We start from the raw sequence: 24,650 nt of genomic DNA, 5'->3' as shown, positions 1-24,650 counted from the left end.
CCAAGATGACAGCCAGGTGCAAAGAGATCTTCAAACATATTCATTTGTACATAGTATGATTGCCAAACATCAAGGATCTCAAGCTCACAAGTGCTATTTTAAGGCTCAGTAAAATAGAAAATTAAACACTTTTAAGTTATATTGACCATAACTTATAATGCCTAAAGTAGTTATTCAAAAAAAGGTACTCAAGAAATGTCACCTAATGATTTCAAGCATACTTTGTGAATTCTTCCTTAAAGGAACTTGTCCACAGAATTGTTCCTTAATTTTATATGGCCACCTCCACCAAGTGAAAGTGCTAAAAGTAAATCTCCATTTTAAAACATTTGCCAAGAAGATAAGCTGAAAGAGACAGAAGTGCTTTAATGTATACCATTGGTATTCTAAGTGAGATATTTCATAAAAAATGAGACCAAGATAACAAAAAGTCACAACATTAAACCTCTTCACATTTTGTGAGATAACACATAACAAATTATAATTTAGCATCCCTGATCTTCAGAAGAATTAAGAAAAGAGGTAGAAAACTTTTATCTGGAAGATCTCATAGTGAAGCTAATTTTAGAGGGTGTGACTTGCACGTTAGCCCACCAAGCAAAAGAGTACATATCTAATATTAGGAAGCAGAATTCCGAGAAAAGCTGAATAAGGCAAGGATTTAAAAACTGTCATATTTTGGAAGTGAGACAAATTCATTCAATGTAACTAGCCCAGCTACTTTAAAATTCTTCAGAAGTCAAAGTAAAAATGGATAAGCAAAGTGCTAATTTGCAGAAGCGTGAAATTATTCCAAAGAGCATTAGTGGCCAGATAAGGCTCACATGAAAACAAATACTGTTTAATAAAAGATCTCACAAAAACCAAATGAAAGCACAGCATTATCACTTCAGATGAGGACTGTCTACGAGTTGGAGAAAAGCTGAGGAAAGTGAATCCCTCCAGATAAATCAGTTAAAAAAACAACCAAGCACTCAAAATATCAGAAACTTCAATTATAAATAAATAAATACCCTGCTTAATTTAAAATTTTTATCCAATGTGACAAACATCAATAAATGAGTTGCATCAAAACACGAGGCCAACGGTCTTTTAAAGCTTTAGTAAGCTGCTCAGGCACCTTTTCCCTCATACATTCTACTTTCATACACTAGAAATCCTAAATTCGGCACGGTCAGTTCCTTAGGTAACATTCTCAAGGAACAGAGTCATCCCTGTAAAAATTGCTTATAATGTACTTATAACTGGTTAAGTACACATTATTATAAAGTCTACCAAACTGCAATATAAAATCAGTTTTGACGATTCTGAGTATCTTCATTTGAGGAATCAATTCATAATTTAGAAGTTATGAACTTGGAGTTTTTAAATGGACTTGATTATGGAGACACTGTGGTTCAGTCCAGTGGCCTCATGTGAGGCCGTCCGCATTACCCAAAATATGCAGTTGTCTTCTACAAGTTAGAGCTCCTGGGTGCTAGTTTATGATACTAAGACTCAACCTGCAGGTTAGTGTCAGCAGGTGGCAAGGACCACCTCACCCCGTCTTCGCCCCGGCAGAAAAAGGGCACGTATCACCACTGTAGACACACATCTGTAAACTTGCACACTCATTTTAATCTTAACAAGGAATTTCAGTGTCTTAGTGGTTTTAAGTTAAAAAGATGGTTCCAACATTGTGTTCTTTTGTTCTTCAGGGTTACAAATAGCTTATTGGAAAACCCAGAGCCTTCTGGATCTGTGAGGTAGTGAGCGGCAATCCTCCTCATGCATAGATCACACTTCTCCAAAGTTGGTATGGCCCGTCTCCTTGGCGTGGTCCCTTGCTTCTGCTTGTCCAGTTAATCCCTTCTGACACACCATGCATCTCAGGGTGAAGCGGTTTACGTCGGTAAACTGTCTCTTTTTTCTAGCTTCATCTGCTAATTCCAGTGCTTGTACAAGAACAATATCATCGTTAGAGGAGAAAATGGTCAGAGGTGGGGTGTCTGGGTCAGGGAAGACAAGCTGAAGCGGGTCATAGTGGATGCCATCATAAATAAGCAGGACCCTTTTGGTATATCCTGCGTCTTCCCCAAAACGGTCAATTCTTACTGTCTGTGTGTCCACTACACAGATTTCGCACTGGTAAAATTTAGACAAAATTGATATCTCAATCGCTCCTCCCCAAGTGTCACCCCTTTTGATCCAGTCACAGTACTCTTGATTTGTTTTTCCCAGTATTGCCTCACTGTAGAAGCCTGGGTCGCTTGCTACAATTTGTGCTATGAGGCGTCTCATCTCAGGGGCGCAAGCTGGATTCAGGACCCCTCCTTCTACCACATAGTATACACTGGTAAAGAGGCAAGAGTTGTCTGCCGGGACCACAGTTCTGCGAAGCACAGGCAAAGTTTCCCTGATGGAACTAGGAGCACCATGTTTTGTAAATGCAGGTGAAGATTTGGGCCCGGTTTGGTCTTCTTCAACGATCAGCATGTCGCCTGTTAAAAATAAAATAAATCCAGAACTGCAGAGAGATTATGGATGAAATTGGCTGTTCACTAGCCAAGTTCGTAAATTATGAACAGGAAGAGTTAAAAGTATAAACTGGGGGGCGCCTGGGTGGCTCAGTCGGTCGAACGTCCGGCTTCGGCTCAGGTCTTGATCTCACAGTTCGTGGGTTTGAGCCCCACGTCAGGCTCTGTGCTGACAGCTAGCTCAGAGCCTGGAGCCTGTCTTTGGATTCTGCGTCTCCCTCTTTCTCTGACCCTCCCCTGCTCACGCTGTCTCTCTCTCAAAAATAAAGAAAACATTAAAAAAAAAGGTATAAACTGGGTTAAGAGGGAGAATGCAGCTTTGCAAACAAGTAGGCAGTCACACTTCTTGTTCAGTCTTCATAAAGATGAAAACAGAACAAAGAGGAAAACAATTTAGGCTGCATTCCAATTTAGTGAAGGAGCCCTAGTTGTACACCTTTATAATTACATGAGAAGAGCCATTTCAAGAACAAAATTTCCTTATGCTCCCTCTGTGCATTTTAAAAGCACAATCTTCCAAAAGGTGTTTACCCCAGACTAGGCCACTAGGGGGTTCTTGTCCTTCTGAAGCTTTTTTTTTAATCTACCCAGTTTACTGTTTACAGGATCCTTGATACAACAGCGGAAGGCTTTTATAACCAATATTGCTGTTCAAGTTTTAATAGTGGACAGAAATAACTGCTGTTGTTCAGAATTTGAAAGGGACTTCAGCAGATGTGTAAAAGCATACTCTAAGACGTGTATACCTACCTGTACTGAAGGTGACTGCAAAAACCAACCTGGAAAGAAAAGTATCCTGCATCCTTCAGACCTATCTTTTTTTTCAGAGATAGAGAGGATAAAGCCATCAGGATAGAAAATATAGATTTTTTTTTAGAGTTTTGTGGACGCATAAAAAACAAAATGAATGAGACGTTTTCAAGGTAGACCAGAATGCAGACTGAGTAAGGGGGGGACCCCGAGGCTTTGGGCTTCTCACAAGGTTTGGGCCTTCCCCCGCCCCCCCCCTTTCAACCATGTATGTCGTAGAAGAGTTGCTAGACACTTGCCCCGGCGTCCTTCAGGGTTCTTCGTCCCTTAATCTATCCTTAGCCCTGTCCTCAATATCCCCAACTGACCCACAGCCACCTTGGCTTGACCAGTTGTGTTCTCCCCCACGACCCTCTCGGTCCTCCCAGGACTTTCCCTGGGCCCAACCTCGATCCCCTTACCTGACTGGATGGGCAAATCCCCAAGAATGGTATCCTCGTTGCTGAGATCCAGGCATTCGGGCGGGTAGCCTACGAGGATTCGCTGACAGCCGGGGGCGATCCCGGTGATGGCGGCAATTTGGCCCTGGAGTTCCCGCACTCGAGTCTGGCTGGACAACCCCTGCAAAACATGGGTGCCGTCCTTGGCCTTGCAGCGGAGCCGCCACATTGTGTCGGTCCGGCTGCTCGGAGGCCAGGCACCCGTGGGGCCAGCTTTGGTCCCGGCAGCAGGTTGGCAGACGCCGCCGGGGCACCCAGCCGCCGGGTGGACTCCAAAATGGCTACCCTTTGCAGGGCCAAACATCGCGAGAAATAGCTGGTGGCTACACTTCTCGCGATACTTTGGTGTAGCGTAAGCTTTAGCACTTTAAGACGCGCGAACTCCCTTAAAGTGACAACTAATTCTCTGCCGCCAACCCTGCAGGAGCTAAAGGATGAAAATTTATCCGTATTCCTCCAGTACAAGTGGCTTTGCTACCTGTCGAACGAGTGAGGTGCCCTCTGCGTTGGCAGCATATATGCTCAAGGAAAGAGGGCGGAGGAAGGAGTTCCTGAATCGGGTACATTGGAATGTCACCTTGCACTTGGTGAGGCCGGAAATTATTAAATTGGGGCTTCCAAAGGACACCGGGAGAAATAGACTCATAGTTCAGAACGCAAATGAATACCAAGAATGGTCAGTGAGTCAAAATACCTGTCAAAAAAACCAATCAGACACTCGTGACTAGGCTCGTGGCTGCAGCAAACATAGACTCATTGAGGTTAAAGGAGCCGGACGACTGGCCTGGCCACCTCGACGCTGTAACTTTGAAAACGTCCATTTGCCACATCAGAAAGCGCAGTATGAGGTCAGCATCTGGGCTTAGGGCAATTGCTACACGTGGGTGGTAGCAGTTTAAGGAGGAGGAAAGAAGAGGACTAATGTGTGTCATTCGGATTCCAGTTCAGGCTCTGGGCATATAGATATGAAGACGACTCCATTCCTACCGTCAGTATTACAAGTACTCACTGTAATCAGGAGAGAGGGTGGGGTGTAAAGGGCACTTAACCACTGAATCTCACAGCCACGTGATATTGCTAGATTATATGACCTTTGCCAACCCTGTATCCCTACAACCAAGGACTGTGCCTCACAAACAAGGGTTCCATAAACACTTGCTGAATACATAAAGACAGAGTTGTTTTGGCACAGATAAGGCAGCTATAACATACTAGGAGTTGTAAAAAGCATCAAAAAGGGGACATTATTTGATCTATTTTGAAGGATGAATTTTGTCCCCAGGAATAAAGACATCTCTGAATTTATGTCCTTACCAAGAGATCTATATTCCTTGTTCTTTTTCCATTCTGGATCTGAAGCAGCACGCCCTAGCCTGTGTCGAGTGGGTTTATCAACAGAATCAAGCATCAGAAGGGCCTGGGGGCAACTGTGAAGCGTTCAGAAGAAATGTACAAACCTCTACTATAAAAACCTGTACCTCCGAATAAGTTATATGGAAACTTTGCCTCTTTTCACTTTAGTGACCTAATTTTTTGCTGGAGTAATTTTCCTCTTTGGTTCTTCAAGACGACCAGAACAAATTATATAGCGTAGGAGGCAGAAGGGAGAATGAAAACGGCGATGAGACCACTGGAGTTTGTGGAAGGTCCAGGGAAGCTCCTGGTTCAGCAATGAGTAGGAGAGTTGATTTTCTTAGGTTACAGTGCCTGGCCTATGGGAAGGATATACAAACATCCTCCGGTGTAATCAGCTCAAGTACGGTGGTAGCTTACTTCAGCAAAGCACCTTCTAAAGTTTACGTTCCAATTTACGGATCTAAGCGAGGTCCCTCTGGAATTCAGGGAGGAAAGTGTTAATCTCGGGTTTCCCAGTCACCAAAAAGTCACATCCTCTGAAGACGTCGGCTTCGTTTACTCTCGCGAGAATGTGAAAAAAAAAAAATCTAATGCTTTTCATTAGCCCCGCCCCCAACCCTGTAAGTTGCCTAGCAACGATGCAACCAAACTCCGCAGTGCGAGGAAACTTGGGAGCTGGCGATCTTTCGGCTGTACGGTTTCAACCACCTTCAGGAGCCGTCGTCAGCGATTCGGATTTGAGCCCGCCCTCTGCAGCCTGCGGGCGCCGGATTGGTCGATGATCCTCTCCAGGTGAGGACCGACGCCTGGGTGGAGGGGCCAGACCGAGGCACGTGATTTGCCGGCTACAGTGGTGCTGGGACCTGGGCCACAATCTCCCGGCTCCCGTCCGCAGCGAAACGGGGAAAGTGCCGGGGCCACTGCCGGGTGGGAGCTTAGGAGGGCTCATAGGGTGAGCGATAGCTGTATAGCGCCCGGGAGGGCCTGGGCGTGCGGAAGGAGGAGGGTTGCGTACACCCGGATGGGGTTGGGACGGTGATGCCTTACTGTTTCGGGGAAGTGCTGGCACTGCTAAGAGCGCGGCTTGTGTTGGGGTTGGAGGATTTGTGTGGTCGGTGGAAGAACAGTGCAAGGTCCTTGAAGCAATAGGACTTTCGGTCCTCACGAGCCCCAGGTCAGGGCGTGGGGGCGTGAGTATGAGGCTATCCCGCCCCAGTTCGAGTCTTATTCAGCAGGTGACCTTGGGGAAGTCATTTATCACCTCTTTGCCCCCGAGTGTTCCTTATATAGACTGCGTCCCAAGGGATGGATGGGAAGAAGGTATGAAGCTAGGGCTTGCGAATGGGAACACCAGAGGAGGAATGGTGACGTGCTAGGGTTGTCTCGGGGTCCAGTTACAGTTTTCCTTAAGGGAACGTGTTTGAGATTTCCGCACTTCTATTTTTTTCAGGGAGAAATCCTGAAATTGGCAGGCACTGAATTCTGCCATTGGACTGCAGTGAATTTATGATAATGAACTGGATCTATTTGCAACCCGCCTCACCTCCAACTTCTGTCGCTACACCCCCTAGATTCTTTTTTTTTTTCATGATTATTTATTTTTGAAAGGGAGGGCAGGGGGAGCGAGAGGGGGAGAAACAGAATGTAAAGCAGGCTCCAGGCTCTGAGCTGTTTGCACAGAGCCCAAGGCAGGGTTTGAATTCACTGTGAGATCCTGACCTGAGCCCACGTAGGTCGCTTAACCAACTGAGCCACCCAGGGCACCCCTACTTCCCAGATTCTTAAACTAGAATCTTAGGTCAGGAAGAAACTTGGATAAGCCACTGACTGATTAAACTCAGTTTTTCAACGTGTAACATGGGGGAAAGTAACATTGGTAGCAAAATATGCCTTATTGAAGGATTATTAGAAGGATTGAATTTATGTGAATGTAAACCCCTAAGTCAGCATTTAACATGGAAGGTTCTAGTGCAACTGAATTTACCGATGAGGAAACAGGGTGAGGGAGGACTTCTCCAAAGCCGTGTAGCTATTAACTGGGAATAAGAGGTTCTGGAGTTGATTCTTAGCCCAGAGTTCTTTCACTTTCACTGCACCTCTCCTCTTCACTGAGTGTTCTGAGGATGTCTCCTTCCTTCCCTTCCTTACATTCCTTTTGTCCCTTCCAGACATTTCCTGAAGAGCTGCCATGTCCGGGAAATTTGCATCTTCCTCAGAACCGAACAACAACAGCTATGAAACCAAAACTGCCAGTCTTCGAATGTCAGAGAAGAAATGTTGTGAGTTTTGGGGGAGGGAGGAGGGGCTGCTCCCTCCCAGGATCTTACCTTGGGAATATAGTTGTAATCTTGGACTCTAATGTTAGGTGGGAGTGAGAGAGAATTCTTTGACATGGGAATTTAAAACCGCGTCTACAAGGGGCATTTCTTGTCTGAAATAAGTAGCCCCGGTGAAATATCTGTCACTTGGGCCAGACTGCTCATATTTCTCTACGGTTTTTTACTGCTTTCTTTAACAGCCTCGTGGGGTGGGGGGAGGGGGGCCCGGGAGGATCTGCACACTCGATTGATGTTGAAAGTTACACAGTGCGCAAGGCAGAATGGTAGGTGCTCGAATTACTCAGGGCTGATACTGTGCATCGTTTTTGGGGGGCCAAGGTTTGTGAGGATGCTGCTTGCTGCGAACATTGCAGGTGAGAGCCAGTAGTGGTTCGATTTGACTGGCCCTAGGGGAGTCAGGCCTGACATATGGCTTCTCACTATGACTTGGGCACCCTGCTTCCCCACAGGGTTAGCCTTTGTACTTTGCAAACTATGTTTCCTGCAGGTTCATTCCTCTGGGGACAGGTGTCACCGGAGTGTTTCCATGCCAATTGTTTAGACAGAGACAGCAGGTGGGTTTGCAGAGAAACGAGGCATCATTTCTTCTCCGTGTGCATCTGCATTCCTAACCATCATTGTAGACTGTATGGTCCAAAAGGTTCCGGGCACCGAGCCCCTCCAGGTTCTGGGGAACCTCAAGGAATGCTCAGCCTTCCCTTGCTTCCAGATGCCCCTTTTTCCTTTGGAACCCTGTCAGTCAGTTCTCACTTCATTGATTATGTAAGTCAGCAGGTGGAAATAACAGCCAACCAGCCTGAGACCCGGAATCATCTCATGGTCAAAGCTTTCCTCCAAGTCTCGACCTTGATGTCATGTCCTTGTCAGTCTCATGATTAAGGATGATGATCTCTTTTCACCTAGCACTGACGAAGCTTGCTGAGGTTTGCCCTGCCACAGAGGCAGCTTGTTTGGATGTGACATGGGGTGGCAACCCTCTATGATTAGGGTCTCCATTCTTTGCCGGAGCAGGAAGCCAGGTACTGAGGGCAAATACCCCATGGGGGATAACTAATATAGTTTGAGTCAGACTGCCTGGGTTTGAATCCTGGTTTTACTACTTCCTAGCTGTGTGCCTTTGAACATGATGCTTATCCTCTCTGTCCCTTAGTTTGCGTATTTATAAATTATGAATAATATCTGCCTCCTAGAATGATGTGCGAGTTAAATGAGTAATATAAGAAAGTACTTACAAGAGTGTTTCTATAACTAAAGTGTGTTAGTTCACTGGTGACTCTATTTTCATTGCATATAAATTGAAAATCCTGTGCTGGGAGCTATTTGAAGGAACCCTGTGAAGAATTAGATTTTTAGTAGAGAATGCTTTCTCCCCTTGCCTGATAATACTGTAACCCGGATTTGGCGGTATAGAATGCACATCTTAAAGAGAGGTGCACATGTGTTAGTAGGATCCTCGGGCCAGAAGAGTACAGAGAGCTGGTGGGGGCGCGGGCTGCACGGTGCCAGGCGTCAGCCTTCTAGCTCAGCTTGATTCTTCACAGAAACCTGCGACCTGCCCTCCCAGCTCTTCGGCAGTTTTCCTGCCTTCAGGGCTCTCTATAGTCAAGGCGGCAGTATTCCCAGGTCTCTTTCTATCCTCTGGACTCGAATTCCTGCTCTGGGCTCTGCTTTCTCCTTTCCAAGCTCCACCTTCTTCTCCCCCACTGGAAGCGCCTGGGCTGTCCTGACGCCCCCATCATTCGTTTACCCCCTTTTTCTTCTCCCCTGGTGGGTTGGACTGGGAGACAGCTGCAGCCATAGTCCGAGGAGAAACACACATGAAAATATGTGTTAGTTTATTTCCTTTTCCTCCGTTGCTTGCTTGTGTCTTGGAGCAGGGCTCCCCATCCCGCTTACTGCTCGTACCCTGCAGTTGCTCTATTAATAGGTCAGCCCTTATCCCTTGCTGCCAATTACACCTGTGTTGGCTGGCTGCGCTCCGGGCCGTGCCTGAGCTAGGGGACTGGAGAGTGACTTTAGGGAGCCGCTGCCTCCAAAGGAGCATTATACTGAAATTTCAGCACTTCAGGGATGGGGGCAACGGGCGGTTGTTGGCTAGGGTGCCTTTAAGGTGCTCATAGGACTGGTTTCAGGGCATCTTAAAGGCACCTAAACAATTATGCCTGTTGGGGATAGGGGTGTGAATGTGTATGCACATGCTTTGCCTCGTTTCTTTCCTTCTTTGATATTTTGAGTAGGTCTGGAACAGACCAGTTCCCTTGTGTACCTTTCCCCAATTACAAAAGCAATGCGTGTTCATGAAAAATTCAAACAAAACAGAGAGAAAGTGCAAAGTAAGAGGTCTCACAGTCTCTCCCGTCCCTGTTAAGTTTGATTCTTTCCCACATCTTCTGGGGTCTCCTGTTCATGAAAATAACATTCATTCCATTCTGCTGCTCTTTTCCTTTTATTTATTTTTTTTAAACCTACTGTATCATGGAGGGGGTGTGTGTGTTCATAAATCCAGATTTACCTCTTCTGCATAGTAATCCTTACCGCACTATCTGGACATGCCAGCCTCCCCTTGAGGCTCATTTGTGCGATTTGCAGTTTTCCATCACCACAGACAGTGCTGCAGGGAGCATGCTTGCAAGTACACCTTTGTCTGCACTAGCAACTTTTCCTACAGAAATCATAGGAGGAAAGATCAGACACATTTGAAATGTTGGTCAGCATTACTCATTTATTCTCCTAGAAACGTCTATATTGTTAGCTATTTTTACTGTTTCAAAGTGCATAAGTGGAAACTTGGCATTATCAACCATAGCTGCACTGATTGACTAAAACATTAACTTTCTCAGTGTTTGAGGGGCAGAACTTGGCTATTTCATGCCTATCAGTCAAATAGCTGGAGATAATTAGCAGTTTTATGACTTTTCATGAATGAAAAAAAGATATTACTATTGAAACACATTTTAATAGGCTGCAAGTTCCGAAAATACGGGGCGTATTCAGAGCATACAGTGGACGAAGACCTTGTTCACGAAAAGCCTGGGAACCACTGACCTTCTACATTGAACCAGCAGTGCTCTCTCCACTGACCTTCCAGACCTCTCTTAGGATTAGATTAGAGAGCATAGTCATGCTTATCACACGGCTCCCGTCGCCAGGTGCTGACAGGAGCTGGTGGCTGGAACTGATGGGGCAGTCATGAAACCAGGAGTCTGGTCAGAGCCCTGACCTTGACTTTCTACTGTGGAACTGTGGGCCAAGCTCTTCACTTCCCTGGGTCTGAGTGTTTCTGTTTGTAGGAGGGCGGTTATCAAGCCCTCTGTTCCTCTATGTTCATGAGGGAGAATAAATTTAAGATTGAGAAAGTAAGGGGCACGTGGGTGACTCAGTCTGTTAAGCATCCTACTCTTGATTTTGGCTCAGTTCATGATCTCACAATTGATGGGTTTGAGCCCTGCATTGGGCTCCACACCGATGGTGCAGAGCCTGCTTGGGATTCTGTCTCCCTCTCTCTCTGCCCCTCCCCTCCTCTCTTTCTATCTCACTCTTTCAAAATAAATAAGTACACATTAAAAAACAATTTAAAAAATGATTGAGAAAGCAAGTTAAACCTATGTAAATAGGCTAGAAGAGAATTTCGGCATTGCAGCAGCTTTCCAAGGGGTATGTTTCATTGTCTCCAAAATTAATCAGCTTGAACTGTCTACTCTTCAAATTAAGGTAGTAATGGTTTTGTTTTGCAACCGGCAGGACAGAATGTTCCTAATTTTTTCAATGTGGCAATCTGAGATAGGAAGTGTGGCTTAGTTTTGAAAACTAAGAAGTTTTAGAAAATGAGACGCCCAGAGGTGGGAGGTGTGGTGCCTAGGGGAGTCGTTAGAGACACCCGTTTTCTTTTGGGTCATAGCGTTCTCTGACCAGTTAGGTACACATGCAGCATCTGGCCCCCTGTTTAGCTTCAGAGCAGCTCCCAAGTATCAGTTCATGTTCAGCTTTAGGGAGGGTAAGAGGACCTTAGGGGAAAGTGCCTAATGGGCTAGAAGTTGTGGACAAAGCAGGCCCAGGAGAGCAGGTAATGAGGCAAATCATGGGGGATTGAGAAGAGCATGGCACTGAGCTGGAGAAAGTGAAGACTCAGGAGAATTTTACTGCTGAAACCCGAGGCAGCCGTTCCCAGGGTTAGAGATCGGGGATTCACATCGGCTGAGTCTGCAGGGTGGTGTTTTTGCCTGGCTTTGTGCTCCCTATTTGTACAGAGATGAAAATCATTTGTGTTGCTCATTACCTACCTTGGAGGGGCCCTTGCTCAGGCCCAGGCATTTTCCATGTGCACAGGGGAAAAGGACTAAAGGCCGAGTCCTCTGACCCCGCATCTGGGCATCTACTCCTCCCTCACCACTTGGGCTACTCTTTGATTTCTGGGTACTTCTTGCCAAACACTCTAAGGAAACTCTCTTCCTTCCGCAGTTTCCCTCTACCCAGGCCCTTCTGCCCACTTCTCCTCTAAGGTCTGTTGAAAATGACTTTCCCGTGCAAGTAGCCCCATCTTACTGAATTGTGTCCTAGCCTTACAGGGTCACCTTGTCCCAGCGCAGAGAAGCCACAGTGATCTGCAGGGGCACCTTCTAGAAAGTAGTGCTGGGAAATGGAGAGCGGAGGCGATTCTTTTTTTTTCCAGCCCTGGGCAGGGCCTCCTCTCCCAGGACCCTGCAGGGCCCAAGTCCTACATGACCTCAGTTTGGGTCCTGGCAGGAGAGTGGTTGGTGGCAGTGCAGGCCCATCCCCTGCCCACTCCTCTGTGGCAGGATGGGGTGGGGGGCGGGGGGCAGGGGAGGGAGGGAGCCAGCCCCTGTGAGCAAGCTGCTCAGGAAGCTCAAGCTCTGTTGGGTCTATTCTAGGAGTCAGCCAGCCCTGCACTGGAGAATCTCCAGATACAAGGCATGTCCCCTGACCGTATTGACCTTGGGTTACTAGACATGGTTATGTTAAGGAAGGTGCCATGGTTCTCATCTTCCTAATCCTCGCCGCTTTTTCCTCTCTTTCCACCTTAGGTGTGTGGGGGGAAGACGTCTTGATTTGGGTCCTTCTTGGACATCAACATAACCTTTTAATCTCTTTTAGGAGGTTGGACTGATACCTCCTCAGTTTGCCTTCCCAGTCTTCCCGTGGCTTTACTGAGGCTTATAAAGATTAAAAGAAGTTATGGCTATGAAGCACCTAGCTCAGTGCATGAACCTTACTCAGCCCCTAGCCATTCAGTTCTGTTCTCTTTCCCCTCTAGCGTGGGCATCTTACATGACCAACTCCCCAACTCTCATCGTTATGATCGGCCTGCCAGCCCGGGGCAAAACGTATGTGTCCAAGAAACTCACACGCTACCTCAACTGGATCGGAGTGCCCACCAAAGGTAGGTATAGGTCATGCATTCCTTGGGAAGGGAACTGGTCAGTTCTTGGGTCTCGGGCATCTGGGAGATTTATTCTCCTTGGCATCAAGGTTACAGGGTGCTGCTGGCAGAAATAGCAGCTGCTTCCTGACTTCCTGGATTTATTCCCTGTTTACAGACTTGTTTCCTTTTGGCCTGGGTGGATTGGCCTAGTTTAAAGGGAAATGCCTTTGATAGTATAGGGCTTTACATTTTCAAAGCCCTTCCATTCTGTCTAATCCTAGCCGTACTCCTGTGAAATAGCCAAAGTGATGGAGGAAATTGAAACCCAGAGTTTAAGACTTGATCAAGGTCTAGTAAGTCTGAACTTGAATCTAACTTGACTCTTAATCTGGTATTGTTCCCAACATACCATGGTGCTTTTTTCATTTCCTTGGCCATTTTGACAGTAGACCAAGAAGTCCCCTTTGGTGGGGCCATTGTGTTGTTTCACTGCTGAAGGCTGTTGGTGTCATCTGCAGTGTTTAATCTTGGGGTATATCGGCGTGAAGCAGTCAAGTCCTATAAGTCCTATGACTTCTTCCGGCATGACAACGAGGAGGCCATGAAGATCCGCAAGTGAGTCCTCTTAGGCCTGACCTCCCAGCAGCTCTTTCTCTGCCATCACAAGACTAGATGTGACAGGGCTCAGTTTTCATGTCAGTAAATATCCTGTGGGAGTTTTAACTGGAAGTTGTTTGGTGGACGGGTCACGTTGGATTTGGGTAGGTAGAAGAACAGGCTCAGGGAGATACATGTGTTTATGGGGAAGCCTACAGAGGGATGCTTGGTATGCATGGAGCAGAGGAAGGGAAAGGTGTAGGATAGTGTAAAAACTTCAGTGGGGAAGTTGGAAAGTCCAGTTAGGGAAAAGCTTTGACCACTAGGAAGACTGAGCGGGAAGGGGTGTGTGATTCCTATAGCAACCTAGTCCTTCATGTCTCTGGCCTGAGCTTGGTCTGGTGCTGCTCTTGCTGATGTCCTCTGTTCTCATGGCAGACAGTGCGCTCTGGTGGCGCTGCAAGATGTGAAGGCGTATCTTACGGAGGAGAGTGGGCAGATTGCGGTGAGCCTTCCCTGCCTCTTCCCCAGCTTGGTCTCCACCCTTGCAGCAGCGTGTCTGCACAGCCACCCATTGGGTCTGCCTTGGTGGGATTCCCATTCTCTTTTCCCACTCATCTACTTTGTGGCCTCTTTTCCTAGGTGTTTGATGCCACCAATACCACTAGAGAGCGGAGGGACATGATCTTGAACTTTGCCAAGGAGAATTCCTTCAAGGTAGGAATCTGGCTTCATCCTGGGATGAGTGGAGATGGGGAGTCAGGAGGGACATGTGTATCTCTTTGACTCTGGTCTATAAGGACCAGGTTGGCTTTCTTTTTTCTTTTTAGGGGGAATACTCCCAGTCCTTGAGTGTTTTCTTTCAGGTTCTTTCTCAGCCCCTTAGCCTATATGTCTGAGGCCCTGGGGATGTGGTAAGAGCTATTTTTAAATGAAGAGGCCTTGAAAGCTGCTCTGATGAAAGAAAATCCTGGAGGATGCGGTGACTGGGGTGGGGCAGGTCTGAGCACAGGCTGGTAATTAACAGCCAGCCATTTCTGACTCATTTATCACAGCCTTCTCTCCTGGCCAGGTGTTCTTTGTGGAATCTGTCTGTGATGATCCTGATGTCATTGCTGCCAACATCCTGGTGGGTGACACCCCTGCATACCACCGCCTCTCTTTCCTTTCTGCCATGTGTTATGTGTGTGTTGGTGGCCAATGGGGGGAGAGTCAACCGGCTAATGAAAGAAAGAAATAGACACGTTTAACAATACAAGGTGATTCGCCAGAGCACCATTTTATACTTGCACACTCTTCCCTTGGGAGAAGCAGCTGAGGCTCTGAGGAGTCACTTAAGAACTAGTTGTTGAATGGAAACCATGACTTAGATGGTGAGAGTTTTGGCGCTGTGTTCTGGGTGTTAGCTGGATGCGGAGACCTCGTCATCTTATTCTTAGAGTGGATCAGTCCCTTCGTTATCTGTCAAGGCCACCACATAGGAAGTTCATCTGCCTGCTAACTAACATTCAGGTCGGTGCTCCATGCACTGTACGGTCGAAGTTTAGACCAGTGCCCATTTGATGGGTTGTACTGTGCTGTGTAGACATTGGTATCATGGTAGTGCTCTCCTAGCAATGTGGGAACTTGGGAACATCTCAGAAGAAGCATCTGGTCCAAGTCAGCCCTGCATCAGATCAAACACCCCATTCTGAGTGGTTGTATAGAGAAATTGAAGCCCATTCTGTTTCCCTGGCAGGGCACCTAAAGGGATTGGGGCCCAAGAGCATTTTCAGCTGCGTGACTGCCTCAGTCCTTCAGCCAAGGGCAGGCACATGATTCCCCAGTTGTCTTTCCTTTCTTGGTTGCCAGGGTCACAGGATAGGGAGGGGGTGCTTAGTGAATGGGGATTGCCAACACTCCAGTGAAAGGGCCCTTCTATGGACTTCCTTCTCTTTATTTAGCATGGGCTGTTTATAGGAGGGCTGGTAAGGGCAGACCTCTGACCAGGCCCTACTCTCCCTGTGATTCCAGGAGGTAAAGGTGTCGAGCCCTGACTACCCTGAAAGGAACAGGGAGAATGTGATGGAGGACTTCCTAAAAAGAATTGAGTGCTACAAAGTCACCTATCGGCCCCTTGACCCAGACAACTATGACAAGTAAGGTTTAAGGCCGTGGTTTGAAGGGCCTGAGGCTGGGGTCACATTTGACAAAAGAGCCTTTCTCCCTTTGTCCTCAAATTTCTGTCTGACAATCCAGACCTGTAATGTTTACATCATTTCAGAGAAACAAGGTATGGATTTGTGGCTTCTGTGTAAGTCGCATCTTATGCTTGAACAGTGAAATGTCTTTTATCGCCATTCTTTCTCTATTCTCGAAAACAAGATTTCTGTCTCAGCGTTGTTGACATTTTGAGCTGGCTAATTCTTTATTGGAGCGGTAGGGGGCTGTCTTGTGCATGGTAGGATGTTTTGCCGCATCCCTGGCCTCCTCTCATGAGATACCAGTAGTGCTCCCAACCCGTGACAGCCCAAAATGTTTTCAGACATTGCCAGAGGTCCCTGAGAAGCAAAGTCACCCCTGGATGAGAACCACTTCTCTGGATCCATTGTTCTCCTCTATGGTGTTGTAGGAAACCCCTCAGAGATGTGTTACCACTTTCTGAAAAAATTTTAGAGTTTATTGTGTGTATGTATATTGTGTAATACATAAGTATATGTATGTTACATGTGTCACACTAACATTATGTAGAAATATATGTTCATATAAAATATGACATACGTACATGTACAAATATGTATAATGTGTGTTACGTTTTATATAAATACACATAAGGCAAATAGACATGAACAAAAATTTGTAATAAACACAAATATATATATTTATATATAAAATGTGTGTATAGATGTATAAATATGCACAAGTGTGTATATACCTGTATGTATAAGTATGTATACACACACAGGCACACACATATGTGTGTGCATATATAGCAGGAAAAATCCCTGACGCGCTTGGCTCACCAGAATTGTCTGATCAGGGCAGCGTCTGTTAGCAGTGTACACAGGATGGGTTAATTTGATACCCCGGAGGTATGAGAGTAACAGTCAAATGCCAGGTTCATCTTGGAGAAAGTTGTGTACACAGAGAAACCTGGGAGAGTGTGGCCTTTGGCAAAGTGTGCAGTCGAGGCCGTCAGCTGCTGTGTTCAGGAACACAGCCCTGCTGCCAAGCGAGTGGTGACATAAGTGTGTGTAGCCCACCATTCAGTTGTGTTAGTGGTCTGCTTAATGTTTGGAGTCTGGAGTTTCCTTCAAGTAGATTGCCCAGGTTGTTAGTATTTGGAGGTGCTCCTTAATTCAGAGGTTGAAAACCACTGTTTTGTTTTGTTTTTTTTTGAGGTTTGTTTATTATTGAGACAGAGAGAAGCAGAGCATGAATAGGGGAGGCACAGAGAGAGAGAGGGAAACACAGAATTGGAAGCAGGCTCCATGCTCTGACCTGTCAGCACAGAGCCTGACATGGGGCTTGAACCCAAAAACGTGACATCATGACCTGAGCCAAAGTTGGATGCTTAACTGACTGAGCCACCCAGGTGCCCCAAAAACCACTGTTCTAAATAACGTATAATAGTATATTTTTTGTAGTGGTCCTATATAGAATAACATTCTAGAACTCTGTGTGTGTGTGTGTGTGTGTGTGTGTGTGTGTGTGTGTGTGTCTGTGTTGATCGGTAGGGTTTGGGTGATTTTTATTTGCGTCATTCTACCTTTTTTTGAAAATTTTTTGGAACGAGCATTTATCATGTTTACAATGAGAAAAATTCTCTGAAGGGGCAACAGCTGTGGCCATACCTTGGAGAGAGGCTCGGTTCGGTCGATGCAGGAACGTGTGGAGGTTTCTGGAGGTTTCTAACATTCTGCTGCCTCCTGCCCCCCCCCCCCCCCCACCAGCGATGCCATCCTCTGGCCAGGTCTCAGCTGCCCCAGATGGGGAATGTGCTTCTCACCAAGGGTTAGCAAAATTGTCACGTCACCTAGTCCAGCCCCTGAAGGAAAAGCCTGGATTCTTTGTAATCATACCTGTCTATACCGCATGGCACAGTATAGGCACTGAAGAAATGGTAGACTGGGTTTGAGGTGTAACCCATCTCTTACCGCTTGGTTCCTTCAACGTGGGTTGGCTCTGATAGGAGAGGAGGAAGAGCTCCCTTGAGCCCAAAAGTAACTATGGGAATCCTTCCCTTCCCACCATTATCCTCAGATTTTCATTCCCAGGGATTCTGTTTTCTCCTGCTCCGTCCCAGGGATCTGTCTTTCATCAAGGTGATAAATGTGGGCCAGCGATTTTTAGTGAACAGAGTCCAGGACTACATCCAGAGCAAGATAGTCTACTACCTCATGAATATCCACGTGCAGCCTCGCACCATTTACCTTTGCCGGCACGGAGAGAGCGAGTTCAACCTCTTGGGGAAGATTGGGGGCGACTCTGGCCTCTCGGCCCGGGGCAAACAGGTGAGTCGTTCGGCAGCCGGCTGGATTTCCCAGGCTTAGAGTTGGAGGAAGGCATAGCAGAGGTCACCTCTCTTCCTAAATCCCACTGGGGCTTAGGCTGTGCTTACAGATAGTCAAGCAAATGCTGAAGACACTGTCTCATCCACTGGTTCTGGCTGTGCTGTAATGTGGATAACTTTGAATCACTTCTGCTGTTCATGTGACCGTCAGATATTTCTTGGTCACGACTTATGTCCCTAGCACAGTACCAGATGCTCCAGTTGAAGTTCATTTCCCCTTGGGTTTATCATAACTGTGTAGCCATGGTCCTACATATTATCTTCTACAGGCCACGTTAGCAATCCTGTGTGTGTGTGTGTGTGTGTGTGTGTGTGTGTATCTCCCTTTAAAATTTTATCTCGAACCCCAGTTTGCCCAGGCTCTAAGGAAGTTTCTGGGGGAACAGGAGATAGCAGACCTCAAAGTGTGGACGAGCCAGCTGAAGAGGACTATCCAGACCGCCGAGTCCCTGGGTGTAACATATGAGCAGTGGAAGATTCTGAACGAGATCGATGCTGTGAGTGAGAACTGTGGGTGGCTACAAAGCCAGTGAGAGCCTCTGCTTCAGGCAGGAACTCTCCAAAGTCACGATACGGGCAGTTTTATCTAGAAAACCAGAAGTACTGGGTAGTAGTCCTCGGGGAGGAGGTGGGAGCAAGTCCACCCCCAGCCAGGACCGCCTGCCTGCGCACTGTGCCCATGCTGGGCCCAAACCGGTGTGTGACCCGGCCGCGCTCGGACCTGCAGAGAGGGAGGCTCACAACTCACTTCTTTCATGTCTGGTTAGATCCTTTGGTCAGCTATTCTGGAAAAGTCCTTTCCAAATTTTTCTTGGCTTTTTCTGTCCTAGAGCACAGAAGTAGGGCTTTCTTTCCTACCTTCTTCCTTCCTTCCTTCCCTCCCTTTCCTTCTTTCTTTTTTTCTTTTTCCCTCTTCCTTTCTTCCTTCCTTCTTTCCCTTCCCTTCCTTTCCTTTCCTTCTTTCCTTCCTTCCTCTCATGATTATTATTATTATTTTTAATTTACATCCAAGTCAGTTAACATGTAGTTTGAAAGTGATTTCTGGAGTAGAATTTAGTGATTTATCACTTACATATCACGCCCAGTGCTCATCCCACCAGGTGCCTTCCTTAATGCCCCATCACCCATTTAGCCCATCCCTCCCACTCACCTCCCCTCCAGCAACCCTCAGTTCGTTCTCTGTATTTGAGAGTCTCTTATGGTTTGTCTCCCTCTCTGTTTTTATCTTGTTTTTCTTTCCCTTCCCCAGTGTTCATCTGTTCCACATATGAGTGAAGCCATATGATACCTGTCTTTCACTAATGGCCTTATTTCACTTAGCATAATACACTCTAGTTCCATCTGTGTTGTTGCAGATGACAAGATTTCATTCTTTTTCATCAAGAAGTAGACCTTTCTTTTTCATTTCTTCCTCTGTACTTTTTTATGCCTTCTGCAAGAATTCTCTGGTCCCTTCAGTGTCCCCTCCTTCCCTGTTTCCTGTTCCCTCTAACCTGCTGGCTTTTCTTGACCTCTGACTCCTCCGAAGTAGTCGGAGCAAGTGGCAACTTTAGCAGCCACATCCTGTCTGCAGCGGCAGTGTGGGCAAGCCCCCGGCACAGTGCCTGGCACGTAGTGAGAGCTGGGGTTCTTCGGTGTTGCCCCCCCTTGTGTGGGTGGCTGCGTGGGCCAGTCTGCCTCCTCCAGTCTGTGTGGCTCCCCGCAGGGCGTGTGCGAGGAGATGACCTACTTGGAGATTGAGAAGCAGTACCCGGAGGAGTTTGCGCTTCGAGACCAAGAGAAATACCTGTATCGCTACCCTGGCGGGGAGGTGAGATTCCCTTCACGTGGGGCGGCGGCCCAGCCCTCTGCTGGGGGGTTTAGCTTTAATGTGGGGGAACGATTGAATGTGATGTGGAAGGTCTAGGAAGGGTGGTCAAGGCATTGTGTCCTTTTTTCCTTCTGCCTTTGGGTCACATTGTGTTTAATTCAGCTTAGACAGTCGAATGTCTCATTAAGATCTCCAGGGCAAAAGGTGACAGGATGCCTTCTGTGTTGAGTAGTTGCAGAATCAACATCATCTTTTTCACATCTATTTTTGTACCACTCCCTCTGTCCCACCCCCACACAAGCAAGCATGGGCCCCAAGTAAATATAGGGGGCATGAATGATGCCCCTGTCATGGGGCGTGTTTGCGGCCGTTCCCTGGCTTGGGTGGCTTCATATCTAGAGACGTGCGAGGCACTGGCAGAGGTCCGGGGAACCCTTCGGAGACTCTCCTTGCCGCTCGTGCTGTGGGGAGGAAAGAAAAAAACACAGGCTGAATTCAGAGTTCCTCTTTTTGACCTGTAGTTTTCTTGGTCTGAATGTTGCCTTTGAAATTTGACTGTCTCAGTCTGAATGTAGCTCTCGAGTATCCTCAAGAGATCCCAGGGCTGGGGCGAGTTAGAAGGCGACATGAAGTCGCCGAGCGTCCAGGAGGAACGCCAGCTGAAGAAGACGGCGAAGTGGCCTCTTGACTCCGGACCCAGCCGCCAGCCTGGCTGCCGGCCTGTGCCTGGCCTCCTACCAGTCTGCTTCACTTCCTCCACAGTCCTACCAGGACCTGGTGCAGCGGCTGGAGCCTGTCATCATGGAGCTGGAGCGTCAGGGCAACGTCCTCGTCATCTCCCACCAGGCTGTCATGCGCTGCCTCCTGGCCTACTTCTTGGATAAGGGTGCAGGTGACATTTGCGGAAAGGGCCAGGGGACACATTCATGGGGAAGGGGCCAGACTTGGGGTGGCACCAGGATCCTAGGCAACCGGACCTCCCTCTCTTCCACTCTAATTGGAGTGCATTCTTGAGGCAGCCTTGTGGGGCTCCCAGCAGCCATGGGCCAACTCCTGGCTGAATTTACTCCACTGGCACAAAAGCCCCCAGCAGAGAGTGGCCGCTGCTGGGGTTCCTTGATCCTGCTTGGCTCAAGGGCCAGCGTCAAGCTGGCTCTCCTGGCAGAATCAGGATGTTCAGTGGTCAGACATTCCTGGCTTGTTATTTGGCTATAAGGACGGTGGTGTCTTTGAAGCATCTTCATTCTTTGGCTTCAGCCTAGGACAGTTTCTGGGTAGTGCAGTAAGAAAATTGCTGGCTCTTCTGACCCTTCCCTTCCTGATCTACCTGAGCTGCTGGGAAGCCTGCAGGTTGGCATCTGGCATGCCCAGGTGGGCCTCCGTGTTCCCTTCCACGGGGTCCTGGCTACTGCTCTAACTCCTGTTTTGCCTTCATGGAAGGATCTAAAATGGACTAATATCCTTCGTTAGCCTCTCAGGAGCTTGGGCACTTCTTTGGTGGCTGTCCTGATCATTGTCTGGGATTTAGGGGCCGGATTGGACAGCTCTAGGTCAGGGTAAAGAAAACTTATAGGCTTAGATTCGCCCACTAACTTGACCTTACCCCATAACACTGAGCGACTTCTCACACCTGGTCTTTCTGCTTCCAGATGAGCTGCCGTACTTGAGGTGCCCTCTCCATACCATCTTCAAGCTTACTCCTGTGGCCTATGGTAACTGAGCCTTTAGGAGCGGGGGAGGAGGTGGGGACTAAAGAAAGGATATTTGAATTTTGTCTGAAGTTTGGAAGTTCAACTTCATGACCCCTATATACCAGGGGAATCCCATCCGTGCCTTCTATTTTTAAAAGGATGTAAATGTATGTTTGTATTTGGGGATATATACCTACTTATATGGTTTGCTTCCCATACTGAGACGAAGAATTTTCTTTGAGCTTTTTTTCCCTGAAAGCCTGTTAGCTTTCCTCTGCTTTCTCAGGATGCAAAGTGGAGACCATTAAGCTCAACGTGGAGGCTGTGAACACTCACCGTGACAAGCCAACCGTAAGTATTTTCTCACAGATGGACAGACATGCAGCTCCCCTGCCACCTTGAGTCTTTGAACCTTTGATATCATGAGCCTAGGGTTTTGTTTATGGACAAAAGGAAAACACATCCAGAACTCCACGTCCTATGTAGCCTCCTTCCTTCCAAAAGGAAGAGATGTTGGAATTATTATTTTTAAAAATTAGTACCTCTTTCATGAGTCTTCACCGTGAAAGGTAGCTCCTGCAAATCCAGTTAAATATGGAAAGTGTTTGGCTGAAGTGAAATACAAATGGTTTCCCCCAGGGAATGCTCCCTTTAGAAAATAGGATCTAGGGGAGCCAAACGGTGGGGTTGAGAGGAGTACATCTGTTCTTCAGTGTGTATGAACCTAAATAAGCCCCTTCCTTTTGTGGGTTCTCTTTCCTCCTATGGAGTATGATGCCCAAGGACCTTTAGCTACAGCCCGTTAGCTTCCAGGGACTGGGGACGAGGCCATGGCCCATGTCTTAGGAGAAGCTCTGTCTGCAGAGGAACAGGAGTTGAAGCAACTTGTGATTACGAGCATTGTTTAACCTTGATGAGTGAGCTTGTGGCTTGGCTTTCATTTGTGTGGTGTCCTCCATTTCCAATCAGAACAACTTCCCCAAGAACCAAACCCCTGTAAGGATGAGAAGGAACAGCTTTACGCCTCTGTCCAGTTCGAATACAATAAGGCGTCCAAGAAATTACAGTGTTGGGAGCCGGCCCCTCAAGCCCCTCAGCCCTCTCCGTGCCCTGGACACGCAAGAAGGGGCCGACCAGCCGAAGACCCAAGTCAGCATTCCGGTGGTGTAACCCTGTGTCCCCCCACCCCACCCCCACCCCGGATTGGCCTCCTGCCCTTGTCACTAATCACCAAGGATTCATTTAACTAGCCCCCACCCCCAGCCACACACCATGGATCTCAACAGAGAACATGAGCTCACATGTTTCCAGACCAATCTTAGCTGTTCTCCAGTATGAAACATCCCTCCGCCCAGGGGCAAGTTGACTAGTGGCTGTTTCAGGACGTTTCCTCAGTTGGGGTGGTCTGGAGGAGCAGGAAAAGGGATACACTACCCTGGGTGCTTAGCGTAGCTGGCTCTGAGGTTAAGGATGCCCCGTAGACTTGGTTTTTGTCCTCGGTGTCTAAACCCACTAATGTCCTTGTGTTGGTAAAGTGGGGGGGCAGGGCAGAGAGGGGACACAGAAGCCCATTTTTCCTTCACTTTTGTTTCTTCAAGGTGTGCTCTACTCACAGTTCTTACTTGCCTGCTTTGTTCCCCCTCCCTGGTCTTCCCTTTGGATTTTCCGGTGTGATGCATGGCTTTGTCATCGTGGTGTCCGTCCAGGTGGGAAGGGTGGTTGGCGAGAGAGAAGTCAAGGCTCTGTTGACGCTCTCTGCAGGGGGCTTCAATGGATCTGGATGCGGGGAGCATCGTTTTTTTCCCCCTCTCCTTTCCTCTCGAGGCAGGTCGTGCAAGGGTTCACCCCGGCCTCAGAACATCCACAGATGCTCTGGAGCATACAGGCGGACATAGAGTGAGAGCTGGCGCTGTGGTTCACGAGTCCCAGTCCGAAGTGTGCAGTGCCCCGGGGAAGTTGGCTCTGAGCTTGCGGGAAGTATCTGGATGGGTAATCATCCCTTCAGAAGCCAGGCATAGGTCCTTTGGCCGCTGTAGAGTGAGGGTCGGGCGAGGATGGCCTCTGGCTTTTGCAGGTCCATGTAGGGCTCCCACGTCTTTTTTTTTTCAGTGGCTCCAGCTTTGCCAACCACAGCAGCTTTCCTGCCAAGGCCAGTGACCTCTGGGGCTGTTTAGAAGGACAGAGTTAAAGAGTCACTTCTGATGGGATTGCTCAAGCGCAGAGAAGAGTTCACGAGAGCTTCTGATTTTCCCGTAATTTTCAACACACTACCCTCTTTATGTTAAAACAAATTATGCAAGAGCAGTTGTTTTTCCTTTGTCCTAAATATGGAGAAGCCTGGTAAGGAATTTAATCTCCCTCATTGTCATAGTCTTTTATCTCATCTTGGTGTCCAGAAGTCTTTGGGACCCTGCAGGGTCTAGCCTTTCATGGTCTGGAACCGCCTATTCACTCCTGTCATGTTATTTTCTCAGTGGGGTTAAACAGGAAATGCTGCTTAGAGCAAGGGATTCTTACCAGCTCCTTGGTGATCCGTGACGGTGCTACCCCCTGCCCCCAATTCTGTATCTAAAGCAGAAACATATGTGCAGTTTTCGGAGAGGGAAGTCTAGATCTCTTAGAGTTTTTTTTTTAAATTTTTTTTTAATGTTTTTTTTTAATTTTATTTTTGATACAGGGAGAGACAGAGCATGAGAGGGGGAGGGGCAGAGAGAGGAGACACAGAACCGGAAGCAGGCTCCAGGCTCTGAGCTAGCTGTCAGCACAGAGCCTGACGCGGGGCTCGAACCCACGAACGTGAGATCTGACCTGAGCCGAAGTCGGAGGCTCAACCGACTGAGCCACCCAGGTGCCCCTAGAGTTTTTTTTTAAAAGTGATGGAATGAGTCCACACCTGAAAGTTCTCGATTTGTCTTTTAGAGGTAACCAGCAAGAGCCAGTTACCTATTTGCCAAGGCTGTTTTTGTTGGGTGACAGATGACCTTTTGTCATGGTTCTCACCTAGGAACATTCATTAGAATCCTCTTTAGAACTTTTGAAACGTAGACATGCCTGAGTCCACTTCAGGCTTAACACTAACTCAGAATCTTTGGGATTGGGGTCTGGACATGCATGTGTTGAAAAAACTTCCTGAATTTTGGCTCAGACTGCAGGTTAGAA

General features: G+C 47.6%; 2 protein-coding genes across 12 annotated transcripts; one reads left to right on the top strand and one right to left on the bottom strand.

The window, feature by feature from the left end:
- Window positions 1-1,087: 1,087 nt before the first annotated feature.
- On the bottom strand, window positions 1,088-4,085 carry YOD1 (YOD1 deubiquitinase). Its single transcript, XM_029935393.1, has 2 exons — window positions 3,728-4,085; window positions 1,088-2,480 (listed from the first exon to the last, which is right to left on the bottom strand). The coding sequence occupies exons 1-2, from the start codon at window positions 4,068-4,070 to the stop codon at window positions 1,777-1,779; spliced, it is 1,047 nt and encodes a 348-aa protein (XP_029791253.1). The 5' UTR covers window positions 4,071-4,085; the 3' UTR covers window positions 1,088-1,776.
- Window positions 4,086-5,421: 1,336 nt separating this feature from the next.
- PFKFB2 (6-phosphofructo-2-kinase/fructose-2,6-biphosphatase 2) lies at window positions 5,422-23,844 on the top strand. 11 transcript variants are annotated; one of them, XM_029935387.1, is made up of 18 exons: window positions 5,426-5,914; window positions 7,291-7,401; window positions 12,734-12,859; window positions 13,360-13,456; window positions 13,877-13,943; window positions 14,081-14,155; window positions 14,511-14,567; window positions 15,452-15,576; window positions 17,724-17,931; window positions 18,341-18,487; window positions 19,696-19,800; window positions 20,563-20,692; window positions 21,450-21,512; window positions 21,778-21,842; window positions 22,461-22,652; window positions 23,090-23,197; window positions 23,320-23,387; window positions 23,601-23,844. In XM_029935387.1, the coding sequence occupies exons 2-18, from the start codon at window positions 7,311-7,313 to the stop codon at window positions 23,677-23,679; spliced, it is 1,803 nt and encodes a 600-aa protein (XP_029791247.1). In that variant the 5' UTR covers window positions 5,426-5,914; window positions 7,291-7,310; the 3' UTR covers window positions 23,680-23,844. The 11 variants fall into 11 exon arrangements, with proteins under 11 accessions (XP_029791244.1, XP_029791245.1, XP_029791241.1 ...); XM_029935389.1 differs by lacking the exon at window positions 23,090-23,197 and having other exon boundaries at window positions 5,429-5,914; window positions 22,461-22,640; XM_029935388.1 differs by lacking the exon at window positions 23,090-23,197 and having other exon boundaries at window positions 5,429-5,914.
- The last annotated feature ends 806 nt before the right edge of the window (window positions 23,845-24,650 follow it).

Source organism: Suricata suricatta, chromosome 3, assembly GCF_006229205.1.
Source record: "Suricata suricatta isolate VVHF042 chromosome 3, meerkat_22Aug2017_6uvM2_HiC, whole genome shotgun sequence".
NCBI classification, from domain to species: Eukaryota; Metazoa; Chordata; class Mammalia; order Carnivora; family Herpestidae; genus Suricata; species Suricata suricatta.
This window is presented reverse-complemented; position numbering and strand designations above follow the sequence as displayed.

Excerpts from the sequence above, each read along its gene's own strand:
- YOD1 (XM_029935393.1), bottom strand. The coding sequence starts at position 4,070 with ATGTTTGGCCCTGCAAAGGGTAGCCATTTTGGAGTCCACCCGGCGGCT. Across the intron at positions 2,481-3,727 it reads GGATTTGCCCATCCAGTCAG|GCGACATGCTGATCGTTGAA; the intron begins GTAAGGGGATCG and ends TATTTTTAACAG.
- PFKFB2 (XM_029935381.1), top strand. The coding sequence starts at position 7,311 with ATGTCCGGGAAATTTGCATCTTCCTCAGAACCGAACAACAACAGCTAT. Across the intron at positions 7,402-12,733 it reads AATGTCAGAGAAGAAATGTT|CGTGGGCATCTTACATGACC; the intron begins GTGAGTTTTGGG and ends TTTCCCCTCTAG. Across the intron at positions 22,653-23,089 it reads AGACCCAAGTCAGCATTCCG|GTGTGCTCTACTCACAGTTC; the intron begins GTGGTGTAACCC and ends TGTTTCTTCAAG.